General features: G+C 38.6%; 1 protein-coding gene across 14 annotated transcripts in view; it reads right to left on the minus strand.

The window, feature by feature from the left end:
- KIAA1217 (KIAA1217 ortholog) overlaps positions 1 to 18,873 on the minus strand; it is a 279,526-nt gene that overhangs the window by 65,627 nt on the left and 195,026 nt on the right. For 12 of the 14 annotated variants that reach the window (XM_072412718.1, XM_072412717.1, XM_072412715.1 and 9 more), the window contains one exon: positions 13,330 to 13,423. In XM_072412718.1, the coding sequence (XP_072268819.1) occupies positions 13,330 to 13,423 (94 nt within the window). Of the gene's footprint in view, positions 1 to 13,329; positions 13,424 to 13,891; positions 14,258 to 18,873 lie in introns of those variants that run through there. The other 2 variants (XM_072412724.1, XM_072412726.1) reach the window with 2 other exon arrangements.

The raw sequence follows: 18,873 nt of genomic DNA on the forward strand, positions 1-18,873 counted from the left end.
TAAGTTTATAGCAAGTTGCCTAACACACACTCTTCAATATAGAAATTCATGCATTGACATAACACACAGTATTTTAATTATTATTATTAATAAACAGGATTTATATAGCGCCAACATATTATGTAGCCCTGTACATTAAATAGGGGTTGCAAATGACAGATACAGACAGTGACACAGGAGGAGGATCCTGCCCTGATGAGCTTACAATCCAGGAGTAACATAAAAGACATGTTTTTGTGTGTTCGGTCTGCTTTCATTTATACAAATTTACAGCAATATACTGCTGTGCATTGCCATGTACTGCATTTTTAAAAATTCAGCATTTTTGTGCAAATGTGCAGCTCTAAAGCAACACAATGGCAACACTCTGGGAATTTTCACTAAAAGAATATGGGCTGTTCAAATAGAAAAGTTAATTATCCCCCTGACAGTGATATTTCATCTAGAGTAGTAAATAAAGGATGCACTGCTGACTTTTACCTTTTTGGATTTCTTGCACGTGATTGGGTATTCTTTAAATTTTAATCACATTCACTAAGCAAAAATTTCTCAACCAGAATTCCTTTAAAGGTTTCTGGGGGTTCCTTAAGCAATGAGCAATTTGTGCCTCTCAGGTCACTGCAATATATTCCAATGATCTTGTTGGCATCCTTCCCACTGACTAGCAATGTAGGATGATCTTTTGGTACTGTGAAGATTCTTGGAAAATGTTGTCCCGCAGCCAGTCAATGCCAGTAAATGTTATAAAGAATCCATTTTTGCCCGTGGTGGAAAAGTGGAAGTATTTTACAAGGTGAAGTCAGTTGGACTCTTTATACCCATAAATTATTCAATGCTTTCAATAGATTCAAGGTTAGATTTGATATATACAATAAATATAACAACAATCTTCGAAACATTAGGACACTTTGATTGATACCTAATTGAAATACCAATCAAACTCCAATAATGGCTGCCTGTTTTTTTTTTTTTGGTCTGTTTCTTATGGTAGGTCAACCATAAGTGGGAACATGGAAGAAAGTGGTGGGCAATGAACGGTCACATAGCTTTGTAAAGAACTGACCAGTACAAAACTAGCAGTGACTGTGCTCTGAACTCAATGAGAGGCTAAATCTAATTGTTTTTAATTAGTGCATGGTGAGTATTCAATAAGGATCAATATCAGAAGGAAGAAAACATTTACTTGATCATACTTGATCATACACACATTTAACAGTAGGACATATTTAAATAATGCTCACTCCAACAATCCGTATTCATTTCAAAGATGTCATGATCTGGGGTTTTTTTTATCAGGTTATGGTTTTTGTTCTAAAACAGACACTGGATGTCCCCAGTCTTTTTGGTTAAATAACAGCCAGCATCATTCAATCACCACCCATGTAGTCATGGACCCACTCCGGTCTGCAGGAATACTGAACTACATGTACGACATAGGGATGCAAAAGGCAGAAATATCAAACTCCATGTTAAACATCTATTTTGCACTTGGAATACCAAATGCTGCTTCAGCTCAGAGGGGACACAAGCACACCAAACTGCATAAAAAAACAAATTAGGCAGTTAGTGTATTAGCTTACCCCCAAAGATTGAGAATTTTAACTGACCTATGACTATGGTAGGGTCAATAAATTGTTAGATCTTCCAGCGAACAGTTAGTGATATGGTGATGGACTATGGATTTGTTGCTGCTATATAAATACAAGTTAATATCAATAAAAATATTACTGTAGTCCATGCTTTATCATTGGACATACAGGAATAACAAATTCTGTGCTGTACCAGTAGGGATACAAGAATGCCAGATTTCATGCTAAACCTCCAGGGGTGCATAAGCCAAAATTCATACAAAACCGGCGGTGATATAAGGCTGCCTAAACCCATGATCAACACAGCACGGAAACACGTGATGTTTAAAAATATAACATCCCTAGTGTTGTTGTAACCTCTAATTGACAAGGAAAAAGCATGCCAGAGCAGAAACATTTCATTTCCTTGCTCCAAGTCACTCGACACAGACCACATTCCCCCTCCCAACTTTATGTTTTTCCTAGCCAGCTTCCAAGCCAAGGGCAGCAGGCATCATAGCTCCTGCCCTGGAAGCTGCTCCCTGTCTGCTGGGTAACTTTCCTCTGAGCAGACTGCAGTGTACAGGGATATGCAGCATATCTGTACACATGGATGGGGAATAGCCAGAACTTCAATAACCCTGAACCAGACAAGATATGTCAGGATCACGGAGTGGAATACAAATAAATACATCTGTGATTTAACCTAATGTGAATTCTTCTAAAGGTCACGGTAGAGAAGGGAATAAAGTGGGTCATCGTGGTGCATTGTGGTAGAGGAGCACAGGGGGCTTCAGTAAAAGGCAAAAAGCATGAAAAGATTCCCACTCACATTTTATTTGAGAATTGATGTGAGGGAAGTGAAGGCTCTGTACTAATATAAGTATGTAATAAAAGTGTTACTTATACTCACGTGACTTCTACAAAGGTACAATGTTGCATACTGATTACTTGAAAGGAGGTACCTCATGCAATGCATTCTCCTGCCTACAGCAAACTGATGGCACCATCTTAGCCTAGGCAGCCGCGGATCAATACCTGCTCATAAAGTAGACCTGAACGCAATATTTAGAAATTATAACTGTGTCTAAGCAGTAGCCTAAAATATACTTTCTTCCTTTCATTCATTTGCCCCCTCTGGTATGTGAAAATTCCTAGGCACTCATGTATCTGCACCTCAAGTTTGAAATTCAAGACAATGATGCATCCAAATGATTATTTTTGGTAAAACCTATCCTAAAACTAAGTGTTCATTGTTCTCTTTGCTGGAGGCTCTGTCGTGAGGAAGCAAAGCCCTGTCTTTATCAAGGTAGACACCTCCAAATAAGCAAAAGTCTGCTGCAGGGAGACTAGAGGAGATAGTAGCGACCATACATTTGATGCATTTTTAGCTTTCTTTATAGTTAATACGGTCAAGTTTTTTTTGAACACTGGTATTTTTACTAGATATTATTACATGTCTTATTTATGTAGACTTATACATTTGGATATTTAGCAAAGTCATTATTAAAGAAATGTGAATGCCACTATTGCTGATCTAGTCCACTGAAAGGGCCAGGTCCCTCCAGCTGAACCTCTAACTTCAAAAACCTTGAGTCATCAACCTGGAACAACTATGCAGGGAAGGTCTGTTTTTGATCTGCATATCTGCTCTTTATAAGTGACTGAGAAAGTATTTAAAGTGGCATATATGCATGGTACTCAAGTAATTAGAGTCACTCAAGTCACTGATGGGGGGGTTCTGTATTTCTTTTATGACAGCTGATGGCAAGTAGATAGAAATAGGTTAATGCAACAGTTGCTACAACTTCTCTTAATCAAAGCAAAACTTAAAACTACCACATCTAAGAAAGTTCTTAATTAGAAATTTTATAATTGTCGGCCTACCGTTTTTATTTAGTCTTTCAAATAGGTAAAATATTACAATTAAGAAGAGAGCATACAGTAAACATAGATCATGGACACATACCAATAGGCTGACCTGTCATAATAGAACATTATGTAGATAAAAAAACAATGTATATTCAATTGGTTTAACATAGAAGATTTATATATTGGGAGATATTGGAGGAATAAAGGAGATTTAAGATGAAGGGTGGAGAAAAAGAAAAAGGGAGGGGGGAAAGTATGACAATTGTAGTTTAATAATATTACCAGTTTTTAATATGGAGATATTGTGGGTTAAGATTCAATATTTTCATACATGGTCCTCTTTACTTTGGTGCAGAAATACAAAGCAAAGTTGGATATGAATTTTGTGTAGCCCCTAGTGCTCCACTTTAATTAGGCTGCCATGGGAAGGGGAGGACAAGGGGTTCTTTTATGATGGGCCCTTATCATAGGAAGTGGCATTTGCAACCCTGGAACTTTTACACATGGGGAGGGGGCCCTGGAAGTTTACCTAGTATGGGACCCAGACATCTCTGACAGCAGCCCTGCCTTTCTATATACATCTCCTGCATTCATCTCCACACAGCTATGTGATTTCATTATAAAATGACAGCCGGCTCCCCTGTCAAGTGCTGTCTATGATTTTGACAGCAGCTTGTGCCTGCTAAGTCAGGATGACATCTTCACCACTCTCACCGAGCCTCTGACAATGACCTTAACATTTTTCAACGACCGACAAAACTGCTGGTATGGAACAATAAGAGTCTGAGCTCCTTCTCTATCCACAAGGACAGAGGACAGATAGAATAGCAAAGAGAAACATTACTAATATGGTTCCAATGCAATATTTCAAAATATTTGCTGCATGCTGTGCATATAGGCATCACAAAAAGATATCCAGTGCATGTTCTTAATGTTTGCAGATCAATCAATGACATCGTGGTGGGAGGAAAAGTTAGCAAAGTGTGCTGAATAAACTGAAATAGAATGCAGTGTTTGCTGGTGGTGTGGTTCTCATTCTTCCCCAAGCAGGCCCTTTCAATTGGGGTAGCACTGAGGCTTCAAGTTAGAACCTTTGTCCCATTTTATTGCTACCTACAGGTGAAAAAATGACCTTATACCCAGGACAGGACATCCCCATTGGGAATACAGGTGGCAATGACAGCAATGATTTTCAGTAAGGTAAAGAATAGTTGGAAATTTTTTTTTGTGTGTATGTATGTATATATATATATATATATATATATATACCTAAATTCCTGTGTAGACACATGGATAGAAAGTAAAGAGCCAAGATATAGAGACAAAAATACAACCTGACAGATGTTCTAACCCTGTACCACTCTAATTGCAATAAAAAATATTTCATCAAAAATATTCCCATTAGATTCTGATGATGTTCTGATTGTGTACTTGCAAAAGCCCCTGTCTCTCTTCTGTGGATATCTAAATACCATAAGATTGCTGCCATCTTGAATGTAGTGTCAGGAGCCATAGCTGACCCAGAGGTATCATGCAAATGATAATAGTTTGTAAGGTTTGTAATACCTCAAATATCTCAACACTAAACAAGGCAAATCTTATAGCAACTGTGCTGATAAAGAAACACAACATGTATAGAAACAAATTGGTGGACAGAGGATCTGTTTCATAGGTCATGTGTGTTTGTACACTGCACTACAGCCATTTCTTCTCTAAATTCAGCTGGTGGAAGGGTCATTTAGGTGAGGCAATTGGCCTGATTTATTTTCCAAGGCTAGAAAAGATAGACTATCATGGGAGAACCTAGTTGAGCTAGCAAACTAGGAATGGATCTTGTCCAGGATTGAAAACATTTTCCAAATAATAGAAAATGATTTTAGAAATCCATTCCAGGTTGGTTGAATCACCCAAGTTCTCCCATGATGATCTATATCTTTGATCTATTTATCCAGCCTAGGACAGCTTTATTAAACCAGACCCAATGTAGGAAGTACAAAAGAAGAAAGACTTTATTTCACAACATCTTTTCCATACAGTTGAAGCCATGTGTCTGACCTTCAAGGGCGTGTAAGGTCCAAGCTGTGTGGATAAGTGTAATGCTACAGCCAAGCATCGCTACACAATAGATTTTCATATTTGTAAAGCTCAGTTCCAAAGGGAGCAACTTTTATTTGGTAGCAAGGTGAAGAATTAGAACATCAGTCAAGTTTTTATTATTGCATTGATCCCCAATTGGGGACGTCCACACTTAATGTCTGATATACAATGGTTCAAATAGCAAGTGAAACTTGTCAGAGGTTCTTAACTCATCTCTGCTTTATACAAAAACAAAAGAAATTATTTTGGAAGAGGTTTTTCAAAACTGATGAACAGGTTCTAAGTGGGGTGACACCCATTGATCATCACTGACCACAAAGAGGAATGGTTTACAATATTATAGCTGCATCTGGAAAGCCCCTTCAAGAGGTCACGTTTTAGAAAATAAATACACATCACTTTAGAAATAATAATTCATTGAAGTCATCAAACATTAATACACACAGGAGGTTGTAAAACCAGAAGGGACTAAAGATAGATTTGTAGTTTTTATAATACACAAAGTTAACCTCTAAATTCTTGTTCAATACAAACAAAACTGTAAAAAGCTCAGCGTACCACATTGTTATTTTATGTCTTGTTTGTGAAAATAAAGAAAAACTTGAAATAGAAACTTTTGGAACAGAAAAACCTGTTTTCAAGCATTTCAAAAAGTCAATGATCCCTGTAAAACGTTAATAATATTCTGCGTAGCCTGTGTCATTTATGCAATATAACTGCAATACCAAGAAGGGTGCCACCACTTTTCCCTTTTGACGGAGGTCTCTCATAGATAAAGATTGGTGTTTGGGATGTGAAGTACTTGAAACCAAAATTGAAGAGTCCATACTTTTTTTTATTATAAATATTTGTACCATAAAAAGCCATCATGTTTCCGGGGTATAAAGTGCTCTCTTCACCAGGGCTTGATAAATCAAAAGGAATCCTATACTGGCCTATGGGTTTATGAGGAACCCTGAAGGAAAGTAATTGTAATAAGTTCAGATTTTTTTAGGAGCTCTTGATTCAATATAAGATTTATTGACTTCTCAAACTCTGATGAAGGGGATACATATTAAAGCCTATTCAGGCAGTTTATAAGTTTCTAAATCCAATCAAGTCTGGACTTTTTACCATTGTTTCTAGAAATAAAAGTTTATGTAAATAAAATATCTATACAGACTGGATTTGTGCTGAATTTCCATTTCCCCGATTTCAATAACCAGGACATGTGATTCCCCTGTCTGCCATTAGAAATTTCAGCAAGTGTGCAGATGTTATAAGAAAATTATATCTATATTTACAACATTACATAGTCAGGTTGAAAAAAACTAGTCTGTCAAGTTCAATCCACAGGTAAACCTAATATAAAAATGAAATGAAAAGCCCAAATACAGAACCCTACACTCTATGCAGATCCAGAGGAAATAAAAAAGAACACATTTAAAGCAATTAAATATAATAATGTAAACATGAATATTTGGCTCCAACAAGGTAAACACTTCTTCCTTCCTTAAAGCAATTGAATATATTGGATCAACAATCTATATTGGCTTTACCTATAAATATCAATAGCCAGATGTTTTTTTATGCATTTTAAACAAACAACTGAGCTGGCTAGAAGAAGCTCCACATTTTCACAACTTGTAGGCTCCATATATGGCTGGTTGGAATGGAAGCAAAGGGGCAGCATAGGGAATGGTGAATTGCTTTCAATAGAAAGCTTTGGCAATGCTTTTTAACAACAGACATTTGAAGCGGCACTCAAGCATTGAAGACTACCCCTTACCATGGAGTAGCCTATCTGTACATGGTGGCTAAACTTTTCTTTTTCTCCAGATGCAAACAGTTCCTTGTCCTTTACAATGACCTCAAAGTGCACAACTTTGCACTGAGCCAACAATCATTCAGGGGGAATTATAGGTGAATATCTTGTCAAATTAATAATACATACACCCCTGTGTTTATCTTTGATTTTAGCAGCCGGCACTGTTTGCTTTTTTTTTCTGAAGCTTGTTACTGAAGCAGAATGTTCTATGTTTCTATTACTGTTTGCACAGGAGGGTGTTGGTGTAGTCTACATTTACTTGCAAATGGAAAATTAAAAACAGACAAATAATGCAAACACAATGCAGAGGATAGGAAATGCTCAGCAAACAAACCCGACTCTCTGACCTTGTAGATATTGACGGAATCTTAAAATGTTATTAAACCATATTTTATAAACATTATCGGAGGACATTGTGGGAAAATAGGTGGGCCATTTTATGATAACTGCAGCAGTTAAATGCAGTTAGAGAGAACCCCCAGGCAACAAGTAAAATCAGGCTGTGTATTACTAATGCTCCCCAGGAAACTGTACCTGTGCTTAAAATGGAATTACAAACATAATGGGAAAATCACTAATAAAATACATATATGGGAGTTGTTTAACCTGCCAAGAGTTTGTATTTCTGTTCATACACTCCTAAGATTTACACAGCTCATCAACATAGCAAAGCCCTGTCTTTGGAGGGGGTCAGACAAAACCCACCTTACTGCTGGCTATTGGATATTCAGTATCACCTAGCACTTCCCTGTTCAGTTTTAATCTCCCTGCCTATCCCCAATCATTCATTGGATTTCTGTTCTTTCAATCATGGAGGCTCAGCATCCTATGTGGGCATCACCAAAGCCCTTTCCACCAGCCAGGATCTGCTTGGAATTCACAAAGAAGCAGAAACACCCAACGATAATGTAAGGTAGGTAATAAAAACAGATTTTCTTTTAAATATTTTCAATAGCATGTTAATAAAGACGGATAGGAGGAACAAGGAGGGCAAAATATAAGCAGAATACACTTTACAAAAAATGGTGATGCATTATTATGCACAATGGGGAGAAAGTGTGAGTCATTCTCGTGTTTTTTGTATCGATGTTGAATTTTAAAATTGATATTTTATTTATATATGTCTTGACGAGAGACCTGTTGATAGAAAACACTGGGGCTCCACAAAGGCCTATGACTCCAGCATTTCGGAATGGCTATGATGTAGTAGTTATGGTGCAGCAAAACCAATTCAAAGGAACTCTTTCATATTCCAAAAGGTGTTTGATCTTCCACACAACAACGGGCTCTCATGCTGGGCCGGCTGACTACAAGGGATCAGGCAGACATCTCTAAGGTTTACAACATCCATGACTAATAAAGTGAGGGCAAGATAGCCCAAAGCACATCATGTAGACACAGACTGCATGGTATTATGTGAACAACTAGCAAACAGAATGGTATTTGACTTTTAAACTCAAGGTGGAATTGTCATTTAAAAAAAAAAAAAAATCATTCAATTCTTCACAGACATTGACACGGCAAATTTTAACATTTCAGCAATTCTTGTCTTAAAAAAAGGCAAAGATCACGCCTGAGTATTTCACAACATTAGAGACTGGAGAATGTCTATTTCTTTCAATGAGACAATGCTTATAAGGTCAGGTTTAGACCTTGTCAGCCACTTGGTTGAACATTGTCTTAATTAGCTAACAGGATCAGAAGAAAGAAAAGCTTGGAGGGGCAAGTGTTACTGTGCTGCACCTAGGACCTTGCAAGCCATGGCTAGCCACTCAGCCACCACTTTTAGGTTATGTTCACACTTGCCATGAGGTTGAAGTGTGTTTTCCGGAAAGCTCCTCGTGCCAGGGAACCGTTGCCTCTGGGGAGATGCTACATGTAGCTTTTCCCACTGGCGGCCCCACTGAGAATGAATAAAGGCGGCAGTGAGCAGCACTTGTACCTCTCGCTGCTGCCTGCTTTCCAATGTGCATACACTGGTTCTTTAAGAACCAGCGCTGCGTTGCTACTGACAGAGGACTTGGCAAGGTGCCAGCTGCAAGGAGCCATGCGGTTTCGCTCAATCCCAAAGTAAGTCTGATTCTGCCCTACAATGTAATTTAAATTTTTTACAGCAACAGCAGCAGCCGGTGGTACTAAACGGCTCACTGCCTACATGCTGTGCACCAACACAGTAGACATTCCCGGGCATGAGGAAGTGGTAAACACACCTCAACCTCACCGCCAGTCTGAAAATAGCCTAAAGCTGAACAGTGGGATAGAGAAAAGATAACCTTGCAATCCTTTGATCCTTCAATAGTTTTTAAAACGTTTGACAATTTGAGCAATTAAATGAAGCCAAGGAAGGCTTAGGGCTCAAAGCAGAATGGATAATTTATACTGAGTTGTAAACAAAACAAAGTAAATATATCACATGGCAGCCGCATTCATTGTAGCATTAATGTAACCCTAAAATGTATGTAATGGCAAAACATTATTATTTTGGTTATATTGGTTGCATATGGTTTTATTAGCTTTGGATGAAGCAGGGTAGGGTTGGACGACAATGTCAAGGTTTTATTGTTGCCTGTATATCCCCCCTTGGGGACCAAAAGTGACCAATCCAGTAGGAGTAAATCCAAAATAATAAATTATAGGTAAAGGAAAACTCTCAAATGGGGACATCTGTTTCATGTGCTCAATTTGGAGAAATCTAACTCAATTTCCTTGTATCATCCTAGTGGTGCATTAAAAGCAAAAAATAACCTAATAGAGGTTTCAGCCCTTCCGTGCTCCATACAACATAGGCAAACATGTATTAAGTGCAGCAGCTGGTTAGGAATCAGCACATATTAGTCAGCCCTTGGTAAAGAGCTCCTCAGTGACTGTTTGCTATGAGATACAACACTTCAGTGCTCTTTGCACCATGTTATTAACCTGGCTGATTAACAAATCAGTGCACATTGCCAATACACAAGAGTCCTGACATTGGCATCCTGTCTGCTCATTCTGTTTACATTATCCCCAGCATGAGCGCTGTATGAATCAGCAAAGCTGATAACACTGAGCAGGTTGCTCATCCAGGGCGGGGAGGGTGCAGACACAGACTGAACAGGTGAAATGACCTGAACTTTTATTTTTACAGCTGCTCTTAAAGGAACACCAACACCTAAAATAGAAAACCTACATAGCATAGAGGGGCGTGTGGAATAAATAAGATCATCGGAGAACATGCTTATTCTTGAAATAGAGACACAAATCAGAATTCAGATGTTAAATAAAGGAGAGTATAGTCTATTCATATAATAATGGTTTCCAAATTTGGAAATGATCCCTTTTCGGTATATTTATTCATTGGTCGCCTTCTGTGCCTTTGTATTCTAAAATGCCAGGTAGAAAAAGTATATTTATTACTTCTCTTTCTCAGGTTAGAAAAAATATGACAACATATATTCCCTAAAACATGGGCCTCATTTGCTGGAGCTCTCCAAGACTGTACTGTCAGAGGAGAACATGGGTGATCCAGCAAACTTGGAAAGGATGTGATCTAGGACTGAAACATTTACCAACTAATAGGGAATGCTTTTTGGAAATGAATTTCAGGTTTGCTGGATCTCCAGTCGATGAGAGCTTTATTAAATCAGGGCAAGTACATTGTATAATTCCTACATAGACAAATATCACAGAAACAGGAGTCCACCATGGAAAGATTTCCCAGACATTTGTGTAAAACGATACCAAAAAACAGGCCATGGTTTATTTTACACCCAAATAAAGCTTCCTATATTATTACTGTAAAGAAGTCATATAGAATGTACAGTATTTTTTTATTTTAATAGTATTTGCTGCAGCAAGAGGTAAATTACACTCTGGTAGCAGCACACTAAAGACTTGGACCACTGCACAACATTGAGGTCCAAGTCTTTAGTAGTCTGGGGTGCCCCCTGCCCGATGCTCATGGTGTGCTTTGGCTGTTTGCCTGAAGGTCAGCTTTTATCCAACATGATACGCAGAATATGCAATGGTTATAATTTGCATGTTGGTCTGTGTTAATGAATGTTGAATCACAATTTATATATTGCTACATCTTCTGTATGAATAATACATTGCACACTGACAGCTCAGATGTTGGAAACAGATAATCTTCAGTAATATATTATCATCAATTATTATCTTGTGCATGGCACTGCCTCTTAAAATTACTTTAGGACTAGAGAGAGCATAGGAAAGTAGAAGCCATTCACAACAAAATTCTTTCTTTCTAAAAGAAGAGGCCACATACTGCGACATATCCCCTTTTTATATTATTCTGATGCACAAACTTATTAGACAATAGGAAGTTGCTAGAGAAGGTTAGTGACCTTTCATTATTTCGGTGTCTATAACTAAATATATTATCCAAATTAAGTATGTGATGGCACTACCACCTGGTACCTGCAATGTACTATTATAGTCACTTCAGAAAGAGCAAGTTAAGGACAGTTTAATATGAAGATAATTAAGCACCCCCATAACTACAATGGCAAAACTCATAGAAGAATTTCCTGAAAAAAAAGGCAATAAACTTTCATTTCAGATGGCTGGGATGTAGAAATGAACTCCAGTGGCCGCTACAGGTGTATCAAATATCTGCTCCCCGCCGCACACAATGGTTCCGCCCACTGGTCAGTGCTGACATATGAGTCAGTGGGAATAACTGCAGCATGTAGCAGGGGGGGCTGTATTACACACACCTGGAAATGTGCAATTTGTGTTGTAGCAAGGGAGCAACACAATACCATTTCAAAACCCAGGCCACTGGAAAGACAAGTATATGGTCTTTTCTTTTACAGTTTTGCAATGACAGGGTCTCTTTGTATGCACACCTTATATATATTATATATATAAAGAATAGATAAAACAATATTGTCTAACTCCAGTGACCAATGTCATAGAGGCAATTCATGTCTGTGTTAAAAATTGCCCCTTTGTCAGATATCTGTTCCCCCTAATAAAGCCAAAGTTCGTTCCAGGGGCAGATTTAAGGAGGTGTAAAGTGTGCCGCTGCACGAGCGCCCTGGACCCTCCTCAGCCAACAGGGCCCTATGTCAGGTTGGCAGGGAGCCCCGAGTTAGTTCTGCACAGTTGGCCACTGGTTTGTTCCACCCTATACATTGTGATTATGTTCATTAGTGACATAAGTCCCATTTGGAGTAACCACAGAGCACAGCCAGGGACCAGATATGTACCTATGTAAGATATTTGGTACTCCTAAAAGTTGGATTCTGAAGATTCTTCAGGTACCAACATTATTACAGTGATGGCTGGAAATCTGGAAGGTGGGGGAAGTTAGTGCCAGGTAAATAGCTAAATATACCATTTATACATACATGAGAGCTGTTTTAGCTGCCAGTACTTTGTCTATCAATGTAGGAGACCTGATTTTTCTCTTCTGCAGTTAAGTAACATTTGCAGGTCGTGTCCCTCCCCCATCCCATTTTTCAATGGGGAAACTAGATGCAGCACTCTGAAAAGCTCATTTCTCTATAACTCTTCGCTCTTTCCTTCTATCAGCATATCCCTAGTTTGCCAAAAAGCACTGTAACACAACTGACTTGGTTCCTGTGATGCTTCTATTTGCATAGCTCTGCTATACTGAGACTGCCCAAAGGTGGTACCATGTCAAATATAGGTAGGTAAAGAATAATTTAATTATAAATACAGTGCTAGGTTAACGTGTGTGCTTTCCTATGGTTCTGGATAAGGTTTTTTTTTTTCAGGAGCAATTTTAATATTTGCATCATAAGGTGGTCACAATGCAATATATAAAGGTGATACGACAGGGAACTTTTTTTCCAGTGCACGGTGAACTTCCTGCCCAGCGGTGCCATAGGTGAAATCCAACAAATACCACCTATTGGCTACTGAGCAATGAGCAGCACAGCAAAGCAAGACCGTCAATGAAAAATCTGATATCAATAGCTTCTTATTTTTTTAAATATATAAAATTAAAAATGTGTCACTCACCCTTACGTCTCCATTGACCGCCCGAGGCGTGTGGTTAAATGCGTGAGCAGGATCTTTGTTGTAAACTTTGAGAAACGATCTGTCTTGAATATTCCTAAAAGCAAATACATGAATATGTTTAAGAGCTGCACACGTAAAGGTTCCTTTTTACATTTTCACCACCTTGTCAATATAACTTCAAACGTGACATTTTTCATTTTTTGTTTTCAGGCCAAGGACAAGGAGGACAAAGGCTCTAACGTAGCCGGATCAGAAAAAAGTAGAGAAAACCCTAAAAATTGTACAGCCTTCCGTCCCTCCGGAGAACTTCCAGCCTGTCCAAACAGCTCCACACCCAGTGGAATCAGGTGGTGCTGGACTGTGCAGGCTGTAATTTGAATCGGAGTAAACGGAAGAAAGCCTAAGCAAAAGCATTTAACCATAAACGCACTCGGCTTTGGTTAATATTTAAATGCTTCTCTGGCAAAGGAAAGCAAACACAGGAGGTACCTCGCTGCTGATCTGAACAACGCACGGCGGAGGCAACACAATCACGCCTTTGTTCAAAAAACTGTGTACTTACTTAAAATAGTATAAAGTAGATCAGGGGGTCTAGAAGCGGAGGTGGCTGACCAGCTAAAAGCAAACTTACGCTGAGCTTTGTCTGCAGTCTCTAGCTCCTTCTGGCATTACAGCTCCCAGACATCCTACAGATTGACTACAGCAACAATCCAAAAAAAAAAAGGCTAATGTCAACTCCTGCAGGAAAAGCAAACCGGACAGCTTTTCCAAGCAAAAAATGTAATCAGCTCCGAGGAGGAACAAAGAGATGAAAAAAGAAGACTAGGTCTGCTTTAGACGCCTCCAGGAAAGGCATTCCTTCTAAGATTCGAGCCAGTGAATTAGGACGCCTTCTAAATGAGGAGTGAATTCCATTGCTCCAGGTGCAGGAGCGGAGTATTAGTGGGCTGAGCTTCACCAAAGGGATTGTGTTCAAGAAGGAAAAGAAAAAAAAAAAAGATTATTCTGGGTTGGTCTTGTTTTGGTCTTTTTGAAAGTGGAGTTTCCAGATTTAGAATGGAAAAAAATTCTATCCCTCCTAGTTTATCAGTTGAAAGAAGGAAACCTGTGCAGAGAGAAAAACTTCAGCTGTCACTGCTGACCTCTCCTTCTAAAAATAATAGTTGCCTAGTTGTCATACTGACCCAGTGGCTTTATGGCTTCACTGACCCAGAATCAATAAATTGATCATGTTGTTGCATGTCTGAAGCAGGAGCTAACCGGACAAATGGTTATTTGGTAATGCCAAAGGTCAGTAATGGCAGCCTATTAGTAATAATATAATTATTATTATTAATAATAATAAACAGTATTTATATAGTGCCAACATGTTTCAAAGGGCTGTACAACAAAATGGAGTTGCATATGACAGACAGTGACATGGGGAGGAGAGGACCCTGCTCTGGAGGGCTTACAATCTAGGAGAGCCTACAAATTTTCCATAGAGTTGCTAAATTTAAAGTGAATTTTTGCTTTGCCAATGACCACTAAAAACTCCAGCTGGCAGTAAAATATTGGTAGCTGTACTCTCCCTACCCCCCAACCTTCAGGAGATCAAAATGTTGAGATTCTTTAGTCTGGAAAAAGTTTAGGGTAGTCCTTTTTCAGCGGCAGCTGGTGTTACCCACTCCTCTTTGTATGTAAATGGACCATCTACATTTTCAACGTATGACTGTACATCTCACAATAGGGGCTAAATTCACACTGGCAGTAAGGGTATGGTGCGTTTACTGATTCCTCACCAGGAATGCTTCTACACGTAGCTTTTCCCAGTGCAGTCCCATAGAGAATAATTGGGCAGTGAGCAGTACTAGTAACACTTACTGCTGTCAGCTGTCAAATGTGCAAACACTCCCTCCTCTTGAACCCATGCTGCCATGCTAGTGCTCCATCAGCCCAGCGAGGTGCCAGTTGTGGAGAGCCATGCAAAACTGAGGCTGGTGAGTACCTGTCCTAAGCAACTGCTGAGCAGGACTGGAAGTAAAATGGAAATGAAGACTGGAGAAGTAAAGAAAAGGTAATCAAATGTAACGGAGGTATTCCTCTGTCTTATACCTGCCCCAGGCTATCATTTAAACTTGCTATAGTGGGAGGAAGTTGGGGGTGGAGTTGACATGCTACTAATATTTTACTACTGACAAGTGTTTAGCTTTAATTCCTCCCTGCCTATCAACACATGCTGACCTTTGTTTTACTTCCCTGCAGCTTCAGTAACCAGCAGCAAGGACAGGAAGCTGTGTGTAATCTGTAAACCACCATAGAAGAGTTTACACCAATCCCAAAATGTGCTGTCACATGCGTGGTAGATCAGTACGCCACATTCTCCTCTATACCTGGAAGTACATTTATAAATATTTTGCATGCTGTTGAGCGTATTTTTACTTTGGTGAAAGAATTTGCTAACACAGCTCAGTGACTCATCAGAAATTACTTTTTCTAGTCATTTCCTAGACAGCTTAGCAGGGATATTTTAATCAAACACATTGGCCCTGATTTATTAAAAGTCTCTAAGACTGGAGAATATAGTCTATAATGGAAGAACCTGGAGGATCCAGCAATCCTAAAATTGTTTTCTTAAAGTCACTTGTTATAAATTGGTAAATGTTTTTAATCCTGGACTACATCTATTCCAAGGTTTGTTGGATAACATAGGTTCTCCCATGATAGTCTATCTTCTTCAATCTTGGAAAGCTTTTATAAATCAGGCTCATAGTTCCTAAACCAAGAAATGCCCACCCTGTTTACCTTTAGCTAAACCATAGTGCTCTGGTAATATCTTGTCGAATATAAATATATACATATATACCTATATGTATATATAGTTATGAACATAAAAGGCAAACAAAAATAAAAGTAAATGTGTAGTTGCATTGCCAAAGCTCTGGTTCACTTTAAGAGCATATAGAGGCATTTGAAAAATACTGCATTTTAAATCATAAATTCCTATGGAAATTGCCTACAAATCAATGAGCGCCAGATATTTTTTGTACTTCACAAGATATTCATCATTTATACCTGTAAACAGGCTATAAAATTGGCTGAACATCACAATGTACAACTTGACCTTCAACCCTGGATTCTCCCAGCGGAGATTTCAAGATGAATTGAAATGAAGCAGATTATTTGGCTGCACCAGACCTTCAAATACAGAAAGAAATTCTTTTCAGCACCAACCAGTGGAAACTTGCAGAGGAGATTAGAGTGGCTCATTAAATATTACATGGTGCTGAGGTCAGGCAAGAGGCGTTCTACTGAAAGAACCGTGAAGGATTTAATAAAAACTTCCACCCAATACTGACTGATGTAGACTGTCTGATTAGAAGGCACTGGCCATTCAGAAACACCCACGTACCTAGATGTTCCCTTCTCATTTCCCTTTATACAGAGAGACTTGGAAATAATTAATAAAGGGCAACTCAAACCTAACAAGTAAATGAACAGTTGAAACATAGATAAGGAAATAGTTTTACATACATGATGCAGTCAGTCACTAGCACTCCCTCCCTGTAAAATAGTTTTTTAGTGATTGCTCTACCTTTAAAACGAAAAAGAAGTGGTCCCATCCTCCTATCATCAATACAAAATCTTGGTGAAAAAATAATGCAACTCCGGACAGTAATAAATGTTGTGACATTGCATAAACGTATTGCAATGATGCCACAGTGAATGTATACTGTAATCAGAGCTAATGGTGGATCAATAAAATATTAGAATGTGTAACTTTGTTTTTGACCAGACGGTATATATATTCAATAACTGGCAACTCAGAAATGTTAGCGTTAGGCATCGTGCAATCCCAAGGGGGATTAATGCACCAGTGTGGCTTCCACATTATTTTGCAAATGTATGCATTTAAAATCTATGTATATAACCCAAGTAGTCAAGCTGGGGACCCCCTGAGTACTGTTTTGTACAATGTTACAAAGTTAGTCAGTTTGAAAAAAGACATAAGTCCATCTAGTTCAACCACTAGGGAAACATATCCCAGATATAAAACCCTATGGACAGTTGATCCAGAGGAAGGCAAAAGAAACCCTGGTTCGATTTGCTCCAACATCAACACAATGGAATCTTTTCTGATTCCATGAAGCAATTTAGATGTTCGCTGGATCAGCAGTCACTGTTATCTTTACTTTAAAGCCTTAATAAAGCAATCTATAGTAGTTGCTGAAACTACTTCCTGAGGGAGCTGATTCCACATTTTCACCGACCTTACAGTGAAGAATCCCTTCCTTATCCAAAGTTTAAACTTCTTTTCCTCCAGACGCAAAGAGTGCCCTCTTGTTCTTTGTAAAGATCTCACAGTGAATAATTGGGAAGAGCGTTCTCTATATGGACCGTTTATATATTTATACAGGGTGATCATATCCCCCCTTATACGTCTCTTCTCAAGGGAGAATAGATTCAGTTCAGCTAATCTCCCCTCATAGCTGAGCTCCTCCATTCCTTTTATTAGTTTAGTTGCCCTTCTCTGCACTCTTTCCAATTCCACAATGTCCTTTTTGTGAACTGGTGCCCAAAACTGGACTGCATATTCCAGATGTGGTCTGACCAATGCTTTGTACAGGGGCAGGATTATGTCTCCATCTCTGCAGTCTATTCTTCTTTTATTACGAACTTTACTAGCTTTAGATATTGCAACTTGGCATTGCTTTTTTATTATTAAGTTTTCATTAAGGCCTTTTCTTTTTACAAAAAAAGGTAAAAGTTTAAATTGAACAAGGCAGATTCATTTACTTTGGAATAGGACTTTGTAGTTTCAACCTCCATCCCCCTTGTGTTGGCCGAGTTGCTTGTAGCTGTGCAGCTAATCATATAGACGTAGGACCTAGAATTGCTCACCATCTACTTCTCCAAAATACAAGCCACACCTCCTTACATGGATTCTACTGGGATATTATGGTTATTGGTGGCCTTCTCACAATCGTGAAAAGAGATATAGTGCAGTATGCAAGCACATTTGGCTCATAAAAATATTCTTGCCACCGCTTTGTTTCTTTTTTATTTATCACCCTGATTGTTATCATATTTTACTATAATAATTTCCTGGTTATGTTTAACCTGAAACCATGTCAATATCATGATGTAAACTTCTCATCACTAAAAGAAGTCCCTGCAAGGGCATAATGTTTGCTGGATTTCTTGGCCTGTGTGGAGAAAAGTTTAAATAAATAATTTTTTGTTACCCTATACACACAGGATACATTTTCTTTTACTATAACAGGCCTGTAAGGGTAAAGCCGGTGAGTCTGTGAATATAGGGATCTGTCTCTGAAAATTACATCTCAGTAATAAAACTTGACTTTTTATCATGACCAGACAGACATTTATAAAGAGATTTAAGAGCTGCAAGAGGTTCAGCTCAGCAGCAAGCGGGATCAAAAAGTAAGGTCAGGAGACCTCCTATGATGAATTCTAGAAAAGGGTATATGGGATGGCACCAGACAGGTGATTTAACATAAGCCTGTCAGACCTGCACTTTATGGGTCAAAGATACAGACGGTA

Source organism: Pyxicephalus adspersus, chromosome 5 (genome assembly GCF_032062135.1).
Source record: "Pyxicephalus adspersus chromosome 5, UCB_Pads_2.0, whole genome shotgun sequence".
Lineage (NCBI taxonomy): Eukaryota > Metazoa > Chordata > Amphibia > Anura > Pyxicephalidae > Pyxicephalus > Pyxicephalus adspersus.